General features: G+C 26.1%; 1 protein-coding gene across 2 annotated transcripts; it reads left to right on the plus strand.

Moving 5' to 3' along the window:
- The first annotated feature begins 6,270 nt into the window (after positions 1–6,270).
- On the plus strand, positions 6,271–17,459 carry LOC120069142 (potassium transporter 5-like). 2 transcript variants are annotated; one of them, XM_039020825.2, is made up of 7 exons: positions 6,271–6,709; positions 10,643–10,891; positions 12,396–12,446; positions 13,859–14,119; positions 15,170–15,337; positions 16,086–16,340; positions 16,481–17,459. In XM_039020825.2, exons 1-7 carry the CDS (start codon positions 6,355–6,357, stop codon positions 17,398–17,400), a joined length of 2,259 nt encoding a protein of 752 aa, XP_038876753.2. In that variant the 5' UTR covers positions 6,271–6,354; the 3' UTR covers positions 17,401–17,459. The 2 variants fall into 2 exon arrangements, with proteins under 2 accessions (XP_038876753.2, XP_090173431.1); XM_090317305.1 differs by having other exon boundaries at positions 15,272–15,337.
- The last annotated feature ends 4,513 nt before the right edge of the window (positions 17,460–21,972 follow it).

Consider the following 21,972-nt stretch of genomic DNA (forward strand, 5'->3'; position numbering starts at 1 on the left):
TAATCGTAATAAAATGTGGGACCACTTCTTAGTCTGTAATCAAAGAACGCAATCCAGTCGAGCTCAATCTGACTGTGTTTCAAAATTACGTGAGACTTACTAACCGATATCCTTACGGTTACCATTACAGTTATGGTTATTGTTACTTTTATAGGATGAGACGTATGAATATGTCACATTTATTGTTACCTTTACTATTATCGTTATCATTTGACCTTAAATGGTAACAGTAGCAGTAAATGTGACGGATTCATAATTCTCGATAAAACATGATAAAGACAATCTAGTTATGTTTGTGATTGTGATCCATTACGATTGACCTGTCAATGTAATCCCATTACAATTACATCAATTTTCACTACAGATTAATAACCATGGCCTTACTAAAAATATGACATTTGAAACTATGTTAACAATCATGTTGTATTAGAATTGTTTATTGTACACCTCATTAGTTCTCAGGAGTCGGGAGCCAGGAAGGGAATGGGGTTATAATTAGTGATGGAATGACATTACAAAAGTCAGAATACATAGCCAACAAGAGTGTAGCTCAACTGGCATAATGTTCATATTATCAACACATAAAACTTAAGTTGATATATTACGGTAGACAATACTTTAAGAAGAATTGGCATATCTATATTTTCAAATGTCTAATTTTTATCTTTGTAATTTCAATGATATTAAAATTAGTCCCTTTTGCTAGTTTATTATTGTTTTTTTTACAAAATCTTTTTATTATCTATTAATATTTTCGTTATAAATTTAAAATTTATTGAAAGTACCTCATTAAAATTGATCAAACTCCTAAGTACATCATTCAAGCATGCACTTTTCTCTCAATAAAATAAAATAAAATAAATCAAATCAAACATGTCCAATCTCACGTGCGAGTTTAAGACTTTATTCTCTTTACAAAGTTTTTAACATTGGGTTTTTTTCCAATCTCTCCCCTCTTTTTTCTCCCCAATGATTTATAAAATTCAAAATATGACATTTTCTTCATCTATAATACAAATAAATAAATTTGAGAGATTTTATTTTTCTAATGCTTTAGCTATTTTCTTTTTTTTTTTTTAATTAAAAAATCATTTTCTTACCCTTATTCTTCGAAGATATGATATTGTTCATTATAGATACAAATCCTCAAAACATTACTTTTAATTTCACTAAAAAAAGTTTCATATATGAAGCTGACTTATAAACTGACGATCTTCTTATTTCTTAATTAACATTATAAAACATCTTTATCACATTTTTAAAGTTTCAAATTTTATAATATAATAAAATAGTAAAATGAAATGGCAAATTTTAAGTTCCTTTTATCAAATTTTAAATTTGCGATTTGGGAAGAAAATTTAGAAAGAAACGTCCAAGAAATAAACTTTAATATGTTATGATTAATATAAGGGTGTAAGTCAAAGTCAACAACATTTAAATAAAATTCTTGAATCTAAGAGAAAAATTGTGTGACTCTCTTGTTGTAGAGCGAACGTGATTTGACTCTTTCTTAACTGTGTAACTCAAACTAGTGCGTAGATAATCTTTACACTTAGATGGAGAATATGAGGTTAAAGAGACACAATATATCGGAGACTAGAATCATGTATTTATAGATCTATTCTGAGATTTTTTTTTCATTTCTATAAAATTAATTGGTTAATATCTGTTCAAAGGGTCACACCTATAAGTGAGAGTTAATGAATTTTAGTTAAATCTGTTTTAACATCTTCAATCATTATCTATTAAGAAATGAAAGTTTGTTAACTCGAACCTAATTCAATCGCTCAAACATTAAATATTAGTATCTTATAATTTTTTTTAATAAAGGAAATATGGTAGATTATTTTAACTTTCATTTCTATCTTCATCAATATTATTAATAATTAATTAGTTATTTTTCACTTGTGGTTACGACAAAACAAACGTAGGTTCGAAAGTCAAGATTCTTGAAAAAAGAGCAAAAGGAAACAAAATTTGATCATTCTTTTGAACCAAACTCCAAAAGGACAAAACACTTTTTTTTTTTTTTTTTATCAAATTTTCTCAACTTTGAATGGTTTTGGTTTCGGGTATTATTGCTTGAAAATAATGTCCCATTTAAATCATGGATTAATAATTGTATCAATTTAAATCTTGAATTTTTGTGAGTATACCAATTTACATCATTTAGTATATTTTTTTAGAAAAATCTCACGTGAAATTTAATACAACTTCTAAACTTTTCATAAATGGATCAGTTTAGACTCTTGGTCAATATTTTCTTTGAAAATCTCTCATGTATTTACTCTAATCGTCTATTTTATAAAACCGATATTTGAAAAAGTATACACGTGTTTGACTTTGAGAATCAATACATGGATGATTTTCAAATATCTAAATTGTATGACTTATGAAAATTTAGGAGTTTAATTGACTCAAATCACGAGTTCCACACAATATTTGTAGAACAAAATCTGGAGGAGAGCGTAAATTGATACACTTACGAAAGTTCATAGTTGAAATTGATACCATTATTAATTCAAGATTTTAATGGATACAAATCCAAAATCTAGGAATATAAATTGATATTTGCTCTAAAATTTATTATTATTATTATTTAAAAAAAAAACATTGTAGTTTTGAAAATATTTTAAAAAGTATCAACTAAGCTTTAACATTTGTTTTTGTAAATTACAAATGTCATCTCTAAACTTTCATGTTTGTGTTTTTTGGTCCTTAAACTTTCAAAAAGCAGAAGTATCTAATAATCGATCTTTAGACTTTTCAATTTTTGTTTAATAAGTCCATAACCTTAAAAATTTGTGTATAATATTTTCTAAACTTTCGATTTTGAATCTAATAAGCCTATGATATATTCATTTGGTTTTTTTTTTAAAAAAATAATTAATTTAACTATCAGATATAAAATTGAATTTTATGTCTAGTATGATCCAATATTTCAAATTTATAATTAGTAGATATGTGAATTAAAAAAATGTGTTGGATGGGCATCAAGGACCTATTAGATATAAAATTTAAAAAAATAAGAAATTATTTGATAAAAATGGGTTAAAATTCAAGAATGTATTAAATATTTTTAAAGTATAAGAAGTTAAATGTGACATAAAATTGAAAGTTTAATTTTAAAATTTAAGGATGGATTGAATATAAAATTAAAATTTTAGAGACGTATTAGATATTCTTATAGATTTAGAGATTTTATACAAACTTAAAAGTTAAAGAAATACACTAATTATTTAACATTTGTTTTCCTATTGTTGGATAAATTAAAACGTGAACGATGCAAGGGGGACCATATATGACAGTTTTCTCGTAACTTGGAAAAATTACACATTTATCACTTCCCCACACAATTAGTCAAACTTTTAAGTTGACTTGCCATCTAAAGAATATATATATATTTTTGAGAGATTTTTAAAAATAAAAAAATAAGAAAAGAATTATTTACACGATATAGTAAAATAATTTTTGACAGAAATTGATAAAGACGAATAGAAATTCAGCATCTATCAATATATTATATATTTTTCTTTAATATTTTTTTATTTTTAAAAATCTCCCTCTATATATATATATATTTGTGTAACCTAGTGTTAAAGAGATTAATACAATGACATTATTTTTGCACGGCATGAGTTACTTAACTTTTATAATATGTTTAGATTTATTATAAAAAACATATCACCAACGACATATCATAATGTGTCAAATTATATTTATTTTTTTTTTACAAAATTAAATTCAAATACTATTTTAGTCCCTGTATTTTTTAGTTTAGTTCATTTTAGTCCTTATACTTTTAACTTGGATTCATATTGATCCATGTACTTTCACAATACTCATTTTGGTTCTTGTAATTTCAACTTTTGTTCATATTGGTCCTTGAATGTTAAAAAAAGTGTCCATTTTGATTTCTTAAAAATGAAGTAAAGATGAAAACGAAGGGAACAACATGGTCACTTTTTGAAAGCACGATGACTAAAATAAACATTTTAAAAGTACAAAGACTTATAAACTAAAGTTTAAAGTATAGGGACCAAAATGAATATTGTGAACATATAGGGACCAAAATGAACCAAAATTAAAAGTACAATGACCAAGATAATATTTAAACCAAAAATCTATTTATATAAAAAAAATAATTATAGTATAAACAACATAGATATAGTATTATTTTAAGTTTAAATACCATTTTTTGGTCTTGTACTTTGGAAATTTTAATTTTCAATTTTAGTTCATAGGTCCAATTCTAGCTTTGAGTAAATATTAAATTTAGTTACTAATGATAGTTTATGATTGATCTTTTCAAAAACTTTTTATTATATATTAATTTTTTCACTATAAATTTTAGAATATAATAACACATCATTATATTTCTTTGCATGAAAATTATTATTATTATCTAAGAAATTTTCATACAAGAAAATATGATATGTGAATATTATCCAAAATTTATATAGAAAGGGCTACTGGATAATAATTTTTTTATATAAAAAAATCAACAATAAATTAGGTTAAAGACTAATTTCAAAGAATTTTTTTAACTAAAATTGATCATTTGAAAATACCTAAACTAAAAACTAAAATTAGCCCAACCTCTAAAACAAGCTCCAAATATAATGCGAAAATGGTATTTTAACTATTATTATATCATTAACTCACTACCAAAGTGTATATTTTATCCATTCAAGAGTTAAAAGTTCGAATGGTTTATGTTTTATGTTATATATATATATATATATGTTTGTATTTATCGGAAAAAAAACATATTTTTAAAGCCAAAGTGAGTATAATTTAACTGATATACGAGTGTGTTAATAACCACATAGTTTGTGGCTCAAACTTCCTACACCTAATTGTATTTAAAATAATACACATTCTTAAGCTTCGTTTGGTAATAATTTTGGTTTTTTTGTTTTTAATTTTTAAAAATTAAGTCTATTTCCTCCACATTTCTTAGAATGATTTGTATCTTTCTTTAGTACAATAGTTGAATTCTTAGTCAAATTTAAAAAACAAAAACAAAAACAAATTTTTAAAAGCTACGTTTTTTCTAGTGTTAAAAATGTGGATTGATTTTTTAAACTATTGATAAAAAATAGATAAAAAAAAAGAAATTTGGAGGTAAAAGTAGTGTTTATATACTTAATTTTTTAAAAATAAAAAAATAAAAAACCAAATAATTATCCGACCTAAAATTTTGAAATTAAACAAGGCTTTCCGCCATATCTATATAAAATTAAACTGGTTGGATTATTACTTATATTAGTTAATTCCACGACTTTTCTCTCTTTCATTCGGTGTAATTTGCAGTGTATATTATATTCTTTTAATATTCATACTCTTATTCCAATTTGTTTCCTACATTTTTTTATAAACCAAATTTTATTTTAATTACTGAACTTTTATATTTATCTATTTTAGTTAGTAACCATTTCAATATTTCATTTAGTATCTCAATTTTGTATAAACACTCTAGTTGCTTAATTTAAGCATGTGTTTTGAAATTCACACTTTTATTTTGACTTTTCCTTTTCTTTTTAATATAATAAATGTAGAGTGAGAATTTTACCTGTCAACATAAAAAAAAAAAAATGCAAATATTCTTTTATTATAAGTTAGGTTCATATTGGCTAATGTATTGTAATTTCAGATATTTGTCTACGGTAGACATTTACTCAAATGTCAGAAAGAAATTTCTTCTTAACGTAACACTTCAACTTTTTTTTTTTTTTTTTCTTTCTTATTTTGATTTTCGTACTTTTTAACTTTTATCTATATTTATTATATTACATTTAAAAAGATTTTGTTTAGGTCCTATTTGCAATAATTTTGCAGAAATTTCCAATGGAGGAATCAAATCAATTCATTTTTGAAAGATTGAGACCAAAATGAAATTTTATTTTGAGTCCTCTATCTCTTGTTCGAGAGAATCAATTGAATTAAGTTTATGTTGATAAAATAAAACGTTTTTCAAAATATATAAATCAAAATAAAATTGCTTTGGTCCTATTTGTAACTTTGCTGTACAAATTGAGATTCATTTTCTAAATTTATGTAAATTTTTCAAATAAAGAAATCAATTTTAAGGACCATTTTTTTTTTGCGAGTAGGGATCTTGAACCACAAAATGAAACGTATAAATAAAAGTAAACAAAGAAAATAGATTAAAAACCAAAAAATTATTTGATATAAATGAATTAAAATGATAAAGAAAAACCCAAAATGAAAAATAAACTAATTATTTTGTCTCTATAAATAAAAGCACACCCTTTTGTCTTCCCTAAGAAAATACACATTATCACCACTTCTCTTCTCTTTCTTAATTTTCTGTTTCTAAAAATTTTAAAAATGGCCGGAGAAGTAGAAACAAACGATGTGAACAACAGTCCGAAAATGCTGTCATGGCCGAAACTACACCGTTTTGACTCATTAGACATTGAATCGAACAGCCTCAACGGCCGCCGTGGGAATCACGCCGCTGCCGGGTGGTGGGTGACTCTGCAATTGGCGTTTCAGAGCATCGGAATAGTGTACGGAGACATCGGAACGTCGCCGTTGTACGTTTTTCAGAGCACCTTTCCGGCGGGGATAAAACATAACGACGACGTTTTGGGAGTTTTATCGTTGATTTATTATACGCTCACTTTGATTCCTCTGTTTAAGTACGTCTTCATCGTCTTGCAAGCTAATGACAATGGCGACGGTATTTATTTTTTTCTTCTCCATTAAATAAATTGGTTATCACTTTTTTTTATAAAATTTAAATTAGTTTATTTTTTTTAAATAATATTTAAGTGCATGGACAAAATTTCTAAAATTATAGAAATAGTAATGATATTCTTTTTGTTCATATATATATATATATATATATATTCGTAAAAGAATATTTATGTGACAACTAATTAATGGGAGGCTTATGACTTATTTTTAGAAATTTACATCTGAGTAATACTTAGGTGTAGTTTGGATTATATTAATCTCCATTCATTCTATTCGATTACAAAAGAATAAAATATAAAAAAAAAGATTGAGAAAAAAGAAGTTTTCCACATGACAACATATGGTTAGGCACTTAATTGAGTTACGTAAAACTGGGTGCAACCATCTAAATATTTTTCTTTTGTACAAAGTTGCGCCTATTTTGTACATTTCACTTTATTGTTAGCTCATAGTTGGTTATGTAAAAAAATTCTTATTGCTTTCTTAGAATAATGTTTATTTTTATAGAGTAATGATTAGAGTGATATGCAAAAAATGTATGCATCTTAAAATGTGTTCAAATATTGCTCAAAGTTTTATTTTAGTTTTTTAATCGCTATTTAAACTTTGAATAAATGATTTGATGTTAATATTTAGACTTCAAACATTGTTCAAAGTTTTATTTCTATTTTTGTTTGAATTATAAATTTTTTCAGCCAACCATTCTTATTAGATTATAAACGCGACCCATTGAATCCGAGGTCATTAATTTAAAATTTTTTTATAAGAGAAAATAAAATGATAAATTGTAAGATATATTATTTATTTATTTTCAAATAATGAACTCATCATTTACGTGTACTTATGAACATTTTGATTCTAAAATCTTAAAAATATAATTTTTAAGAATGATCGAAGAATAAGTAACAAAAAGAATTATAAAGTTATATATATATATATATATATATAATTTATTCCAATAATTTTATTGATTCGAACTTAACTCAACTTAAAATAGATCGACAATAATGCCTATTAATTAGATTGAGATGGATTAATTCAATTCTTCGAGTCATGGGTTCTTTTAAACAACATACTTTTAGTTTTGTAAATCTAGGAAAGCTTTTGAGATGAGCTTTTAGAACAATAATTACTTACTACTATAAACTCTATATTACACAATAAAACCTTCAACGAGATATTTATAAGAAGTTTATGTAAATTAATGAAAATTACTCGTCTAATTAAGTCAAAATTTGTAATTTTCTTTGAATTATAAGAGATTTTTCTTTTATAAATTGTAGATCTAATCTCTTAGACGAGTGCATGTATTACTAAACAGTACTTTTGTTGACTCAAAATCAAATATTTTTATTGACTTTTTATTTTTATTGTTGTTTGAAAATCTTAAACTCTTAGTCGAGTATTAAATAATCATTTTTGTAATTTTTACCAGAATACAATTTTCCCTATCTTTTGGTGAGCATCCTACGTTAGAAAAATCAAGGATCTCATTTTTTTTTATATATAAAATAGATGCATTACTTCACTGTCAATCTAATAACCTTATTAAAATGTTTTTAGTATAATTTTTTTCACTAATTAATGAGTATAGTTATCTTTTAAAGAGTATTTTTTTAATACAAAATATCATTAAATAAAATCAAACTTTAAGAAAAAATGAAATCAACTTTTTAACATTTGTATTTGAAGTCAATAATTCATAATGTATACTTTCTCAAAAAAAAAAAAAAAAAAAAACTAATAATAATAATTCATAATGTTTTTTCCTTTAAAAATTTCTCGAAATAGGTTTAAAAGGTACTCTAATAAAAAAAATCCTCCACAATTGTAAATTTAATGTTTATTTTAGTAGATGGACATTTTAAAGCCAATTTTATTATGAGGATCTAACGTGGCTAATTTGAAATATTAGGGGTCAAACACACCTTATTTTTTAATATTCATAGATAAAAAAGTATATTTTTTATTTAGTTTTTGCGGAATTTGAATCCAAACATAAAAGTTAAAGCACACCAACAACGAAAAATTGCAATGTTACATATTTGAGATAAAATAGAGGCAGACTAAATTTATAAGACAAAAATGAAAGAAATTGTATTAATTATGTAGTTTCTATACATTCTTTATGTTTATATTAGGAATTGTTTTTACCATTAATTATTTGATTTTTTAGTGAATTAGTTTCTTTTTATAACTTTGGAGTAAATTTAATTAGGGTAATTGTTTTTAAGTAAAATTATTAAGAAAATATTTTCAAGTATAGTAAAATATTACTGTTTATCAATAATAGATTGTGATTGACTTCTATCATTGACACTCATAGATAGTTAAAGAAATCTACCACGGTCTATCGCAGTCTATTGCTGATAGATATTGACATTTTGCTCTATTTGTAAATAAGTTGGCTCATTTTTCTTTTATTTAAAAACACAACCTAATTAATTATTTGGTGTTGGACTCTGTATCATTTTTAATGAATGTTAACATGACACTTAATTATTAATATTTTCTTAAGAAAAATATGTGTATATCTTAAATAATAAAGAAATTTTCACAGATAGAAAATGCTAAACTGTTTACAGAAATAACAAAAAAAAAAAAAAAAACACTGATAAACTTCTATTCACAACCTCTATTAATAATAGACTTGTATCAGTTTCCATTATTGATAATATAAATGGTAGACTTCTATCAGTTTCTATCTCAGATAGACACTGGTAGACTTCTATCAACTTATATTAATGATAGACTTCAATCAATTTCTATTACTGATAGACACTGATAGACTTCTATCAACATTTATCTGAGATAGATATTGATAACAATGTCAATCACAAGTATAATTAAATTTTGTTATTTGTGTAAATATTTTTCTTTATTATTCTATTTTTGAAAATCCTCCAAATAATAAATAAGATAAATCAATTAACTAGGTAACAGGGGTAAAAAGGGAAAAGAAAAAGACTTATTAGCAAGTCACTAGTCTCGTCTAGGGTTGACAGAAATCCCCGTGGGGTGTCGGGTCTCCATTCCGATCGGGACGGGAATCCCCAGTTTGACTGGGGATGGGGGTCAAATCGGGGATCCTAACCGGGTCCTCGGTCAGGGACGGGGATGGTATCTCCGTCCCGTCCCCGTCCCCAATTAAATTTTTTATTTCTTGAATATATATATATTTTAAATAAATAAATAAATAAATAAATGAATATATATATATATATATTTATTTATATCCGGCGGGGATCCGTTTCCCCAGCGAGGATGGGTGGAAATACCCCGTAGGGATGGGGATGGAGAATCCCCGTCCCGTCCCGTCCCGTCTTGACCTCGTTACCAACCCTAATCTTATCTAGAGTGTAGGTTATGAAAGCCATCCACATGGCGTGCATGCAACATGTATTTTCAATCTTTATAAATAAAGTTTGGAAAAGAAAATATGAGTTGTCAAAATTAAAAAAGAAAAAAAAAAGACTTCTTTTATATTTTCTTGCATAGTTTGTTAAATTTATTATTTTACTCAATCATTTAATTAAGTATTCAATGAAATGTATTATTTTTTAGTTAAAGGAAATACACATAAAAACATAAGTGGAAAAGATGCACTTTCGAATAATTTATTAGATTAAAAAAAGAAAAAGAATATATATCTAATTAGAGGTTTTTAAAGTATATAAAGACTATTGGATTATGTTTATAATTAAAGCTTTTAACATGATGGATTGGTTGAACTTTAAATATTTAGATATATTTTTACAAATAGGTTCAAAATATATATCAGTTGAATTATGTTCGATTGTTTTGATAGATATGGTAGATTTAAATGGTTTCACTCGACTTATGATTTAATATTATTCTAATACATAATTCTAACTTGTGTTTAATTTGGTTCATTTCGGGGTGTTGAAATATATAGGAGGGACATTTGCATTGTATTCTCTACTTTGTCGATATGCAAAAATAGGGTTAATACCTAGCCAACAAGCTGAGGATGGGGAGGTTTCTAATTACCGTTTGGACATTCCCAACAACCGTGTGCGGCGGGCATCGTGGCTGAAGTCACAGCTCGAGAACCACCGCTCCGCCAAGCTTTTTTTGCTCTTTGCCACCATGCTTGGCACCTCCATGGTCATCGGCGACGGGGTTCTAACTCCTTGCATTTCTGGTAATTATATATATGCATATGACAATATATATTTTCGTCTCTAATGCTTGAGTATTTTTCAATTTAATTAGCTTTTTGAGTTTTATCCATGATTTTAATTTATTCTTTATTCTTTATTTTTTTTTGTCAATGAACATAGATTGATAAAAAATTTGGAGGATATAGAATAATATATATTAGCCCAAATAATAGCATCTCTACCCTAGTAAAATTAAAAATCATTTTTTTTTCACTATTTTATACATTTCTTCTATATTTCAAAACTAGCTATTGTGATACTTTGATCAATAGTTTTTTTTTTTTTTTTTTTCTTGGGAAAGGTTATAATGAACTATTTAAAAATAATAATATATATGGGATACTTTAGAAATTTAATTAATAAAAACCAAATATTGCTTCCCAAGTCCCAACATATTTTAAAAGAACCTTTTGCTTTAAAAAAAGGAAGAAAAAAAACCTTCTGAGTAATTCATATTAGAGGTAGAATGGGTTAAATTGGGTTAAAAGACTTTTTAGACATCACCCAATTATTTGAGTTATAAATTTCTTTAATTCAGTTATTAAAAATGAATTCAATCCAACCCAACCATAAAATATTTGGGTTTGAGTTTGGTTAGTTCGGGTTAATTGGGTCACTTATTTAAAATTTTGTTCTAATAAGAAGCAAAACGTAAATACGTAAAAATCTAATTTAATTATTTTTATATATTGAATTAAGATTAACAATACAATATCAATTTATATAGTGGAAATTTTCTTTCTAAAATGCAAAGAAACTACTTTTAAGAGTGGTTGAAGTATAAATTATTCAAAAAAATCTTAGAATTAAATAAAATTTAAATCAATATATGTATAAATAATTGTGTTATAAGTAACAAAAATAATATATTTTAAAGTTAATAATAAAATCAGATTGATTTGAGTTGGTTTGGGTTATATTAAGTGAACCCATGAAACAACCTAATCCATAAAATTTTCATTTATTTGAACCCAACACAATCCAAATGAGTAGATAATCCAATCCAAATTGCACGGGTTGGATTGAATTGGGTTGATTGGTTTTTTAAGGTTATCGAGTTTTTCGAACACTCCTAATTCATATCATTAATCAATTTTTTTGTTTTGTTTTTGGTATTACACATAAAACAACATTGAATATAATCATTTTTTTTAGAAATAGAGGGATATAATTTGCAAATTTTGCAAATTAGAGGGTGCAATTTGCAAAGATATTAAAGTTCTCATGGACTTTTGCTCATAGTTACAAAAGCCATTTTGTCCTTTTTTCTGGGAGTTGGGTTAGCAGTCAAAATCATTAGTTAGTCAATTTCATCTTTGGAATTATTTTACAGCAAATTTTGACCAAAAAGAAGATGTAAATGAGGATGGCAATAAGTGTAAATATGGAAGAGTTGTGTTTCATTTTGGTCTCTCTATTTATTTATTATTATTATTATTATTTTTGGATTTTGCAGTTAAATCCTTGTATTTGTAATTATTGCAGTTTTGTCAGCTGTTGGAGGCATTAAGAGAGCTAGATCTTCAATAACACAAGGTATGCAATTATTTCCATTTTAATATTACGAAAACCTTCGTTATCATCCTCAGAATAATTATTGAAAATATATAAAAATGTCATAATTTATCAACATCTAATAACATTAATAGACCGTGATATTTTGTTATATCTATAAATATTTTGATTTATTTTACTATATTTGAAAACGGTCTTCGATTATAAAGAAATAAAAAAAATCTAAAGTGGAAACCCACACACGTATATATAATCCAAGAAAGAAAGAAAAGGTGTAAAGTGTTAGAATAAATACTCTAATAAATATTTTCAAATTATAATATTAGTTTGTTAAATCTTTCAATTTCTTTATGTAATTATTAAAGTGTTAAAATATATTTAAAAAAAAGTTAAATAGAATTCAGAATAATAAAATATTGATCAGGAGGTCAAATAAATTTTAAACAATAAAATAAAACAAAATTTTCTTTGATTTGAAGACCAAAGTAAAGTTAAGTCTAATCTTAACTAGACTTTAAAGGATTCTCCTAAAAAGTGATGATTTTTTTAGGGAAAAGTTCATGTAATACAACAAAAATATCAAATCAATTAATGATTTGATTAATCCTAGTAAACAATGGGTCCCATTTTATTCCTTTGGTTCTTTTTTCCCTATTAAATGCATACATCCAACCATATTATTAATAATATTCCATGTAAAAAAAAAAATTACAATTTTTTGTCCCACTGTTTTTGGATTTAGTTTTAATTTAGTTATTAAATTTTAAAATAGGTTACATATTTAATCCATAATTTTTTAGGTTAATTTCAATTTAGTCTTCATAATTTCAAAGTGTTATATTTTTACCCTTAAAATTTGAATTTGGTCCATAAGTTTCAAAATTTACATGATTTTTAATCCCATTTTCACTAATTACGTACTTTCTATCTTTAATATTAATATTTATTAATTAATGTTAATTAAGTTTCACTATTTTTCATCACTATTAAAATTGAGTTAAAAATTTCACTTCATAATTATTTTAAATTAATTAATAAACATTAACGAAATGTCGCTAACCAAAAGTGAGTATTTAATGAAAAAATCAAAATTATAAGAGTAAATTTTGAGATCAAGGAACTAAATCCAAACAAAATTCAAAATCTAAGATCTTTATGTTTAAGATTTAGAAATCAAGAGACGAAACGAAATCTAGAACCAAAGTACCAAATTTTTTTTTTCCCCAAACAAATACTTTGAAAATTATACTCAAAGAAAAGCATTATTGAATTTTTTTTTTAGATTTAGGTGAGCATATTTAAAAATGAGATTTTAAAATTTTGAATGATTGCAGCAAATGTAAATGGATTAAATTATTTAGTAGTAATTAATGAAAATTTATTTGGATGGGTAATTATTGGATTTGAAAATGATGAATATACATAATGAACAGATACAATAGTGGGGATATCAGCTGGTATATTGGTGTGCATTTTTATGGCTCAAAGATTTGGAACAGACAAAGTTGGGTACACATTTGCACCAATTATATGCATTTGGTTCAGTTTCATAGCTGCCATTGGCTTCTACAATTTTGTCAAGTTTGATCCTTCAGTCATTAGAGCTTTAAACCCTAAATATATCATTGAGTATTTTACAAGGAACAAAGCCCAAGCTTGGATTTCCCTTGGTGGCATTGTTCTCTCCATAACAGGTATTTCAATTATATTCCTTCCCTCCATTAACCTCTTCGTCCAGGGCACATGAGTCTTACGATTTTGTTTCTAATTTTCAATGTTTTGAAATTTATGCTTGTTTTATTTTAAATTCTATATTATGGTGTTCATATATTTTTTGAAGTAATACTTGAATTCTTAGTCAAATTCTAAAAACAAAACAAGTTTTTCAAAACTACTAATTTTGGAAACCATTAGTGAAATGTGTATAACAAAATAAAAATACTTATTTGTAGAGTAGTGTTTATAAACTTTAAATTTTCAAAATTAAATGCTTCCTAACTTTAAATTTTAAATTATGTTTTTTTTTCCTTCTCTTCTTATATTGAGATTTTGATTGCTTTGAAAGAAACCTAATTTAATGAGACCACTTTTTTTTTTTTTTTTTTTTTGGAAAAAATATCTATTCATATCACTAAACTTTAGGGGCTTGTACCAATTATAACCCTAAACTAATGATAGTATCAATTTACACCCTCTTTCAGATTTCTTTTGGAAAATAATGTGTGGGATTTCTCATTGTTTCTATTAAACTCTTAAATTGTACTAAGTGAATCAATTTAAACCATTTATTAAGACTATTTTTTAAAAATTGTCAATGCATTAATTCTTACACGTTATTAACACTTCTTCAAATATATCGAAATAACAAAATGGACAATTAAAATTGATGCATCGACCATAATTTTCAAATAAAATCATAACTAAGAGTCTAAATTGACAGGTTTTGACAAATAATAGAATAAATTAATAAACGTATCATGTCAACATTTGGTCAATAACGTTATTGATTGACCATTACTAAATTATTATAGCCAAAGATAGATAATCTGTAATTGAAACTTCAAAAATCAAATAGACTCAAATAATCAAAGATACATGTAATTTTCATCGATTAGAACCGTCGATCGTATAATTGTCATTTACGATACCCGATTAAGAGAAATACATATAGTATATATATATGAAAATTTTGATGGGGTTTGGATAACATATATTTATTGTGTTATATATGGTTAAAAATGTAGGGACAGAAGCATTATTTGCTGATGTTGGGCATTTTAGTGTGAGATCAATTCAAATAAGCATGTGTGTTGTTACCTATCCAGCTTTATTGCTTGCTTACACAGGACAAGCCTCTTACCTTCATACTCACATTAATGAAGTTGGAGACACCTTCTTCAAATCCATTCCAGGTCCAACCCAAAACTCATCCATTCTTTTTTATTTAAACACTACTTTTGATCCTTTTTACTTTTAATTTGGTCTTCATGCACTTTTGAATTTAATCCATATACTTTCGATAGTGTTCCTACGCTTTCAAATTTGGTTCATTTTGTAGCTTAGGCGCACCTCGACTAAACTCACACGACAACCCGTTTGACTCCACAATATTTAGGTGTCCAAAACAAACTTATAGGATATTAAATTTTAAATAGGTGACCACTATGTATCGAACCCATGAGCTCTTAGCCCTTTATTAAAGTTAAAAGGTAAGAGAACCAAAATGAGCATTTTAAAAGTACAGGGATAAAAATGAACCAAAGTAAAACATTTTAAAATTATGTAATATTCATGGTTAGATATTTATTACGCGTTTTTAGAAGTAAAAAAATTGATAAAAACAATACTTTTAATTATGTTTTGGAAAAAATTAGAAACCCTTACACTTGTTTAGCTGTTGTTGTTTCCAATACTTATGAAAAATCGTATATCTTATTTCTTAAAAACGAAAAACAAGAAACATAAACGTGATCAAACAGATAATAAAATATTTAAATTTAAAAATCTTGCAACTATAATTACAATCAAAAGAAAAAGGACAGGAAAAGAAAAATATGATATGTCTAACAAAAAAGTAATCTTAAATTTGTTACATAATTAGAAGAGGCATAATTCTTAGAAGAGCTAATTAATTTGGTGTGATGATGATGATTGATGCAGAACCTTTATACTGGCCAATGTTTGTGGTGGCTGTATTATCAGCCATTATTGCAAGCCAAGCTATGATTTCAGGAACATTTTCTGTCATTCAACAATCCCTTTCACTTGGGTGTTTCCCAAGAGTTAAAATTGTTCATACTTCTTCCAAGTATGAAGGCCAAGTTTATATCCCTGAAGTTAACTTTCTTCTCATGCTTGCTTGTTTGGCTGTCACTCTTGCCTTCAAGAACACTGAACAGATTGGAAATGCTTATGGTAACACATTTTACTTTCCCTCTATCTCACTTTACGCTTTTGAGTTTAGTAGTGATTTAACTCAGATAATACTTAATGTAAAGTTTAGGACAATACTTAATGTACAGTAGTTTTATATTATATCTTCTTCTTCTGTGCAGGCATAGCTGTTGTGTTTGTGATGACTCTCACATCCTCATTCTTAGTATTAATCATGATCATGATATGGAAAACCCACATGATTTTGATAATCATTTACATTCTTGTCATTGGTTCAGTGGAGCTTCTTTATTTGAGTTCAGTCCTTTACAAATTTGATCAAGGAGGTTACCTTCCACTTGCTTTTGCCTTTGCACTTATGGCCATAATGTACACTTGGAACACTGTCTATAGAAGAAAATACTATTATGAGCTTCATAACAAGATCTCTTCTCATCAACTAAAGGACATTGTATCAAATGCAAATCATTGTAGAGTTCAAGGCCTTGCCATTTTCTACTCTGAGCTTGTACAAGGCATCCCTCCCATTTTCAACCTTTACATGGCCAACATTCCCGTCCTTCATCGCGTCCTCGTCTTTGTCTCGATCAAGTCGTTGCCTATAAGCAAGGTCCCATCAGACGAGCGGTTTCTCTTTCGTAGAGTTGAGCCAAGAGAGCTTAATATCTTTCGCTGCGTTGTGAGATATGGTTACACAGACGATCGCAACGAGCCAGATCAGTTGTTCGAGAGGATTTTGGTAGAGAGAATGAAAGAGTTTTTAAGGGATGATGTTAGGGTTACAACCAAAATGCAGGAGGAGGGAGATCATGAGAATGGTGTAATTGAGGAAGAGAAACAAAAGATTAGAGAAATGGAATTGGAGAAAAACATTGAGGAAGTTGATAAAGCTTGGGAAAATGGTGTGGTTCATTTGGTTGGAGAAAGTGAAATTGTTGCTAAGGAAGGATCCAATATTTGGAAGAGGGTTTTGATTGATTATGTTTACAATTTCTTGAAGAACAATTTGAGACAAAGTGATAGAGTTTTCGATATTCCACACAAACGTTTGCTCAAAGTGGGAATGACATATGAGCTTTAAGATTACAAAGTAATGAGTAGTAATGAATAAAAACAAGCCTTATTAACTTTTGATTAAAATACAAGTTTAGTCTTTATTCAAACTTTTAAAAAACTACAAATTTGAATTATAATTTTCTCTCGAGGTTTCTTTGTTGTTTCATCCACATGGCATCCTATATTTAAATAGGACACTCTCATGAATAAACCTAGATCTCGTAAATTTAAAGAGTAATACTTAGTTGTATCATAAGATGCATCAATCTTTATGCTTTTTCCTCTCATCACTTACACCAAAAAATAAATAAGAATAGTTTACCACATGTCATATTATGATAGAAAAATTTGGTGTGATGTACAAAGATAAGTGCTCCTCGAGATGTACCTAAATATTTTTTTAAATTTAAATACTAACTTATGTATATGTATAGCACTGTAGACTTAAAACAAATTTATCAAATTTATTTTATTTGATAATCTTTCTTTAATCATCTTCTTCGGTCAACAATGGAAGTGGGGGATGGGGGGTTAAATTTGACCTTTCGGTAATGGAAAGTGAGCTATGTTTGGCCACCCTAATATCACTCATTTTTATGCATCCAACTCTATCACAAAAAAAAAAATAATAATAATAAAAATAAAAAAGAGGCAAGAAGAATGACCATGCAATAAATTATGATTAGATAAAGAATTGTCATGCGTTAAATTATGATTGAATAATTGGATGAAATAAACATACATAAATGCAACTTAGGATGCAACTATATATTTTTATTGAAAATAGAATTAATTATTTAACCATCCATAGATTATTACAGGTAGTTGTTGATAACCAACTATTATTTTCATTGGACTTATAAAATTATGTTTTGAAAAATGCAAGTTTTGTTGGATAATCTATACCATTTTAGTTTTTATTTAAAAAAATATAATAAGTTTTAGCTACAAGAAGAAAGTTTGGAAACATTAGAAAAAAGTGAAAGAATTCAAAGTCAATAGTACAAAATTTATGTCAATTGAATTATACTAAATTAATTACTATATATAGAAACAATATTTCAACATTTTTAATATAAAAAAAAATAGGTTCATAACCCACTCGACAAGAATACTAAAGACATGTTTGAAAGTGATTCTGACATGGTTAAAATCACTTTTGATATTTTCAAAATCACTTTGACACATATTTTTAAGGATGTAGAATTGAGATAAAAAAACATGTTTCCAAGTGATTTTGAAGATAACAAAAAAGTGATTTTAAGATTTTCAAAAACACTCTCAAATATGCACTAAAATAGCCTTAAAATTGAAGGCGGCTTCTTTTCTTCTTCCTATATATATATATACACAAAATGTTATGATTTTCTTGAATAATTTGTTTAAATTGTATGACTAGAAATGGATGATGGATTTATTAGATAAAATATGATCTATGATTGATTATCCTCTCCACAATTGGGATATTTGGTAAGCTTAATAAAAGGAATAGGGCATAAATTAAGGATCTTAGTGTGAAATCTCTAATATATATATATATATATGCATATAGGAGTTGGACCAGCTTCACATTATACATATTTAAATTTAAGAAAATGATGGAAGCGCTTACAAATGGATGTAAATTAAGTCACAGGTCTAGTTAGCAAAAATAGAAAAAACAAGAAAAAGCATTCACACTATTATTATTATTATTTTTTTTTTAAAAAAGGAGAAAAGATATTTCATTATTATCCATGTTACATTGAATGTTAATAATTAAAAAAGAAAAAAAAAAGAGTTGAATTTTGAGGTCTTTTGGCAGAGGCAAATGCAAGTTGAATCTGTAAAAAGCATGGAGCTTCCAATGAGATGGAACCATTTATTGTACTTTACAATCCTCTTTAGACACACAAGAAGCCAATACCAACCCTCTTTCTTATTCTTACTTTCATGATTTTCTTCCCCCAACAAAATTTAATTAGTAGATTTATCCTTTTTCTAATTCATAGTGGAAAATAGATTAATATATTTTATTCAATTTTAATACTTTGGTAAATTTTAAATCTATAAATCATGGAAATGGAATCACAATAATGTGATAGGAAAATTATTGCTATTATTTAATCAAATTTGATTTTTTCTAAAGAAAAATAACTTTAAAAAGCTAAAATTTAAGATTTATTAAAAGTATAAGGACTAAATTTAAGATAGATGAATTAGAATTATAAAGAATAAAGTTGGATATTTGACGGTACATAGACTAAGATGAAATGAAATCCGATGTATAAGGTAATAAGGACCAAAATAATATTTTGAATCTTAAATTTATAGTAACACATGTAATTAAAGATACATGTAGGATTGTTAAAATATTGATTTAGCATGATATCAAAACTCTGTGTTCGAACTCCTCAAGTGAGTGTTTGACCTAGACACAAACAAAAAACAAAAAACAAAAAAAAAAAAAAAAGAAAAAAGAAAAAGGAAATCTATCTATTCTCTCTCTTTTTTTTGACAATATGTGAAAGGATCGAACCTTAAACCTCATGGATAATACAAGTTCATGTTAGTTAAACTATGCTCGACCGTGTTCACTTCTCATTCTTTCTTTACCATGACGAAAACATAAATATATACACAAAGATGACAAAAACAATTTATAGTAAGCAAACATTGATTCAACCAAATGGTCTGTTAAAGAGGTTGGAATGTGATAAGGATTACAATGAAATGTTAAAACAAGTATTGAAATGAGATTGTGAAACGTAAAAAACAGTGAAAAAGATCGTTGAATTGAAAACTGTGAAAAGAGAATGTAATAAGAATTACAAATCGGATCGAAAACCCTCCATCTAAATGTGGACTTAGAATTACGACCTATTACATTCCACGCTCTCAAACAAAGTGTACAATAATTATGCGAGGTGGGGACTAGTGAAGAAAAAAGGAACAAAAATATCTTATTCACTGTGTGGAAACAGAAGCATCAACCATTTGCAACATTATTAGCTGGAAAAATTGGAAATATCCAATAGCAGAATCTTTGGATGACGTGGCACGATGGCATTGGACGTTCATATGTGAGGGTCAAGTCAAGGAAAGAAGCTTCTTCCTTGGAAATTTTGAGAATATCAAAATATAGCACACATGTCTATATTTAAAAGGACTTCTTTTTCCAATATATAAATATATGGATCAAAGAAAATAAATACTTTTTTTTGTTTTTTTATTTTTTTTTATTTTTTTAATTTCTAAGTTTTGAATCTAATTTATATTTAATCCTTAGTTTTTAAAAATTAGAACTTTGAGTTTTAAATTTTGATCCTTATTTTTTAAAATGTTATGCTTTTAAGGTTTTTGGTTTAAATTTTCAAGTGTTTATTTTTTTTTATAAAAAAAGTCATTTTAGAAAACATTGAAATGTTTGACAAAGTGAATTTTAAACAAATGTTATTAAAATAATTTAATAAAATGACTTTTTTGAAAAATATTTTTTCTCAAGTTAATCCAAACAGGGTCTTATGTCATTAAATTTTGATTTTGGTTTCAATTTAATAATTTCAAAATGTTACAATTTTATCTTTGAGCTTTGAATTTTGCTTTAATTTCAAAAACCAGGATTAAAAGTGTTAGTTTTGAAACTCTAAGACCAAATTGAAATAAAACTCAAACAAAAGGTAAAATGGTAATATTTTGAAACCTAGGAATTAAGTTGAAATTAAACTCAAAATTAAATAGTATAGGCCGTTTGGATTTACTCGAGAAAAAAATGTATTTCAAAAAACTCATTTTTATTTAAACACTTTTAACAAAAAAAAAAAATGTTAAAAATACATTTCAAAAATTATTTTGAATGACAGATAAATACTTCAATTTTTTTTTTCTCAAAATAATTTTAGTACTTTGAAAATTAAGGACAAATATGTTTCTTCTTCCACAGCTTACCATAAAAAATATAACATATTTTTTGTTGACGTAATGTGACAAAAGAGAATTAAACTTATTTTGGCAAATTCAAGTAGTCTCCTAGAGTCTAATTAGGCGACTTCATGCGTGATTTACAATGAACAGTTGGATCAAAATAATTTTAAATGTGTTCTCTAATTTAAAAATGAAAATTAATATATTTTAAAATTATTTATTTAAATATGATACAACCTCGTAATAAGTATAAACAAAATATATATTTAATAGCTATAATAATATATGTTTCACTATTCTAAGAATCGTACCAAATTTAATTATATTGGAGTGGCAACTTATAGTATTCAAATCTAAAGAGTTTCTTTATCCATCCAAATAATTGTATGATTAAACTATATATTTTCCATCTTTATAATTAAAATATTATTTTAAATTATTTGTGTTTTTCATAATTAGTATAGACTAACCTTTATACTTTTTTTAGGATACAATCAATATATTTTGAAATATTGTTGGATTATAAAAAATGTTACTATAGTTTTTGGCTATCTTTTTTTATCACAAATTGTCCTATCGTGTGTCAGGTAAGATGTTCTATATTATGCTGTTTTCGTTTGAAAATATCTTTCCTTATTTAGTATAGATTTGTGACATTCCTTATTGCTTTCACAAAGGATTCTTTCTATTTTGA

Source organism: Benincasa hispida, chromosome 9, assembly GCF_027475165.1.
Source record: "Benincasa hispida cultivar pf3 chromosome 9, pf3_genome.v1.1, whole genome shotgun sequence".
Taxonomy (NCBI): domain Eukaryota; kingdom Viridiplantae; phylum Streptophyta; class Magnoliopsida; order Cucurbitales; family Cucurbitaceae; genus Benincasa; species Benincasa hispida.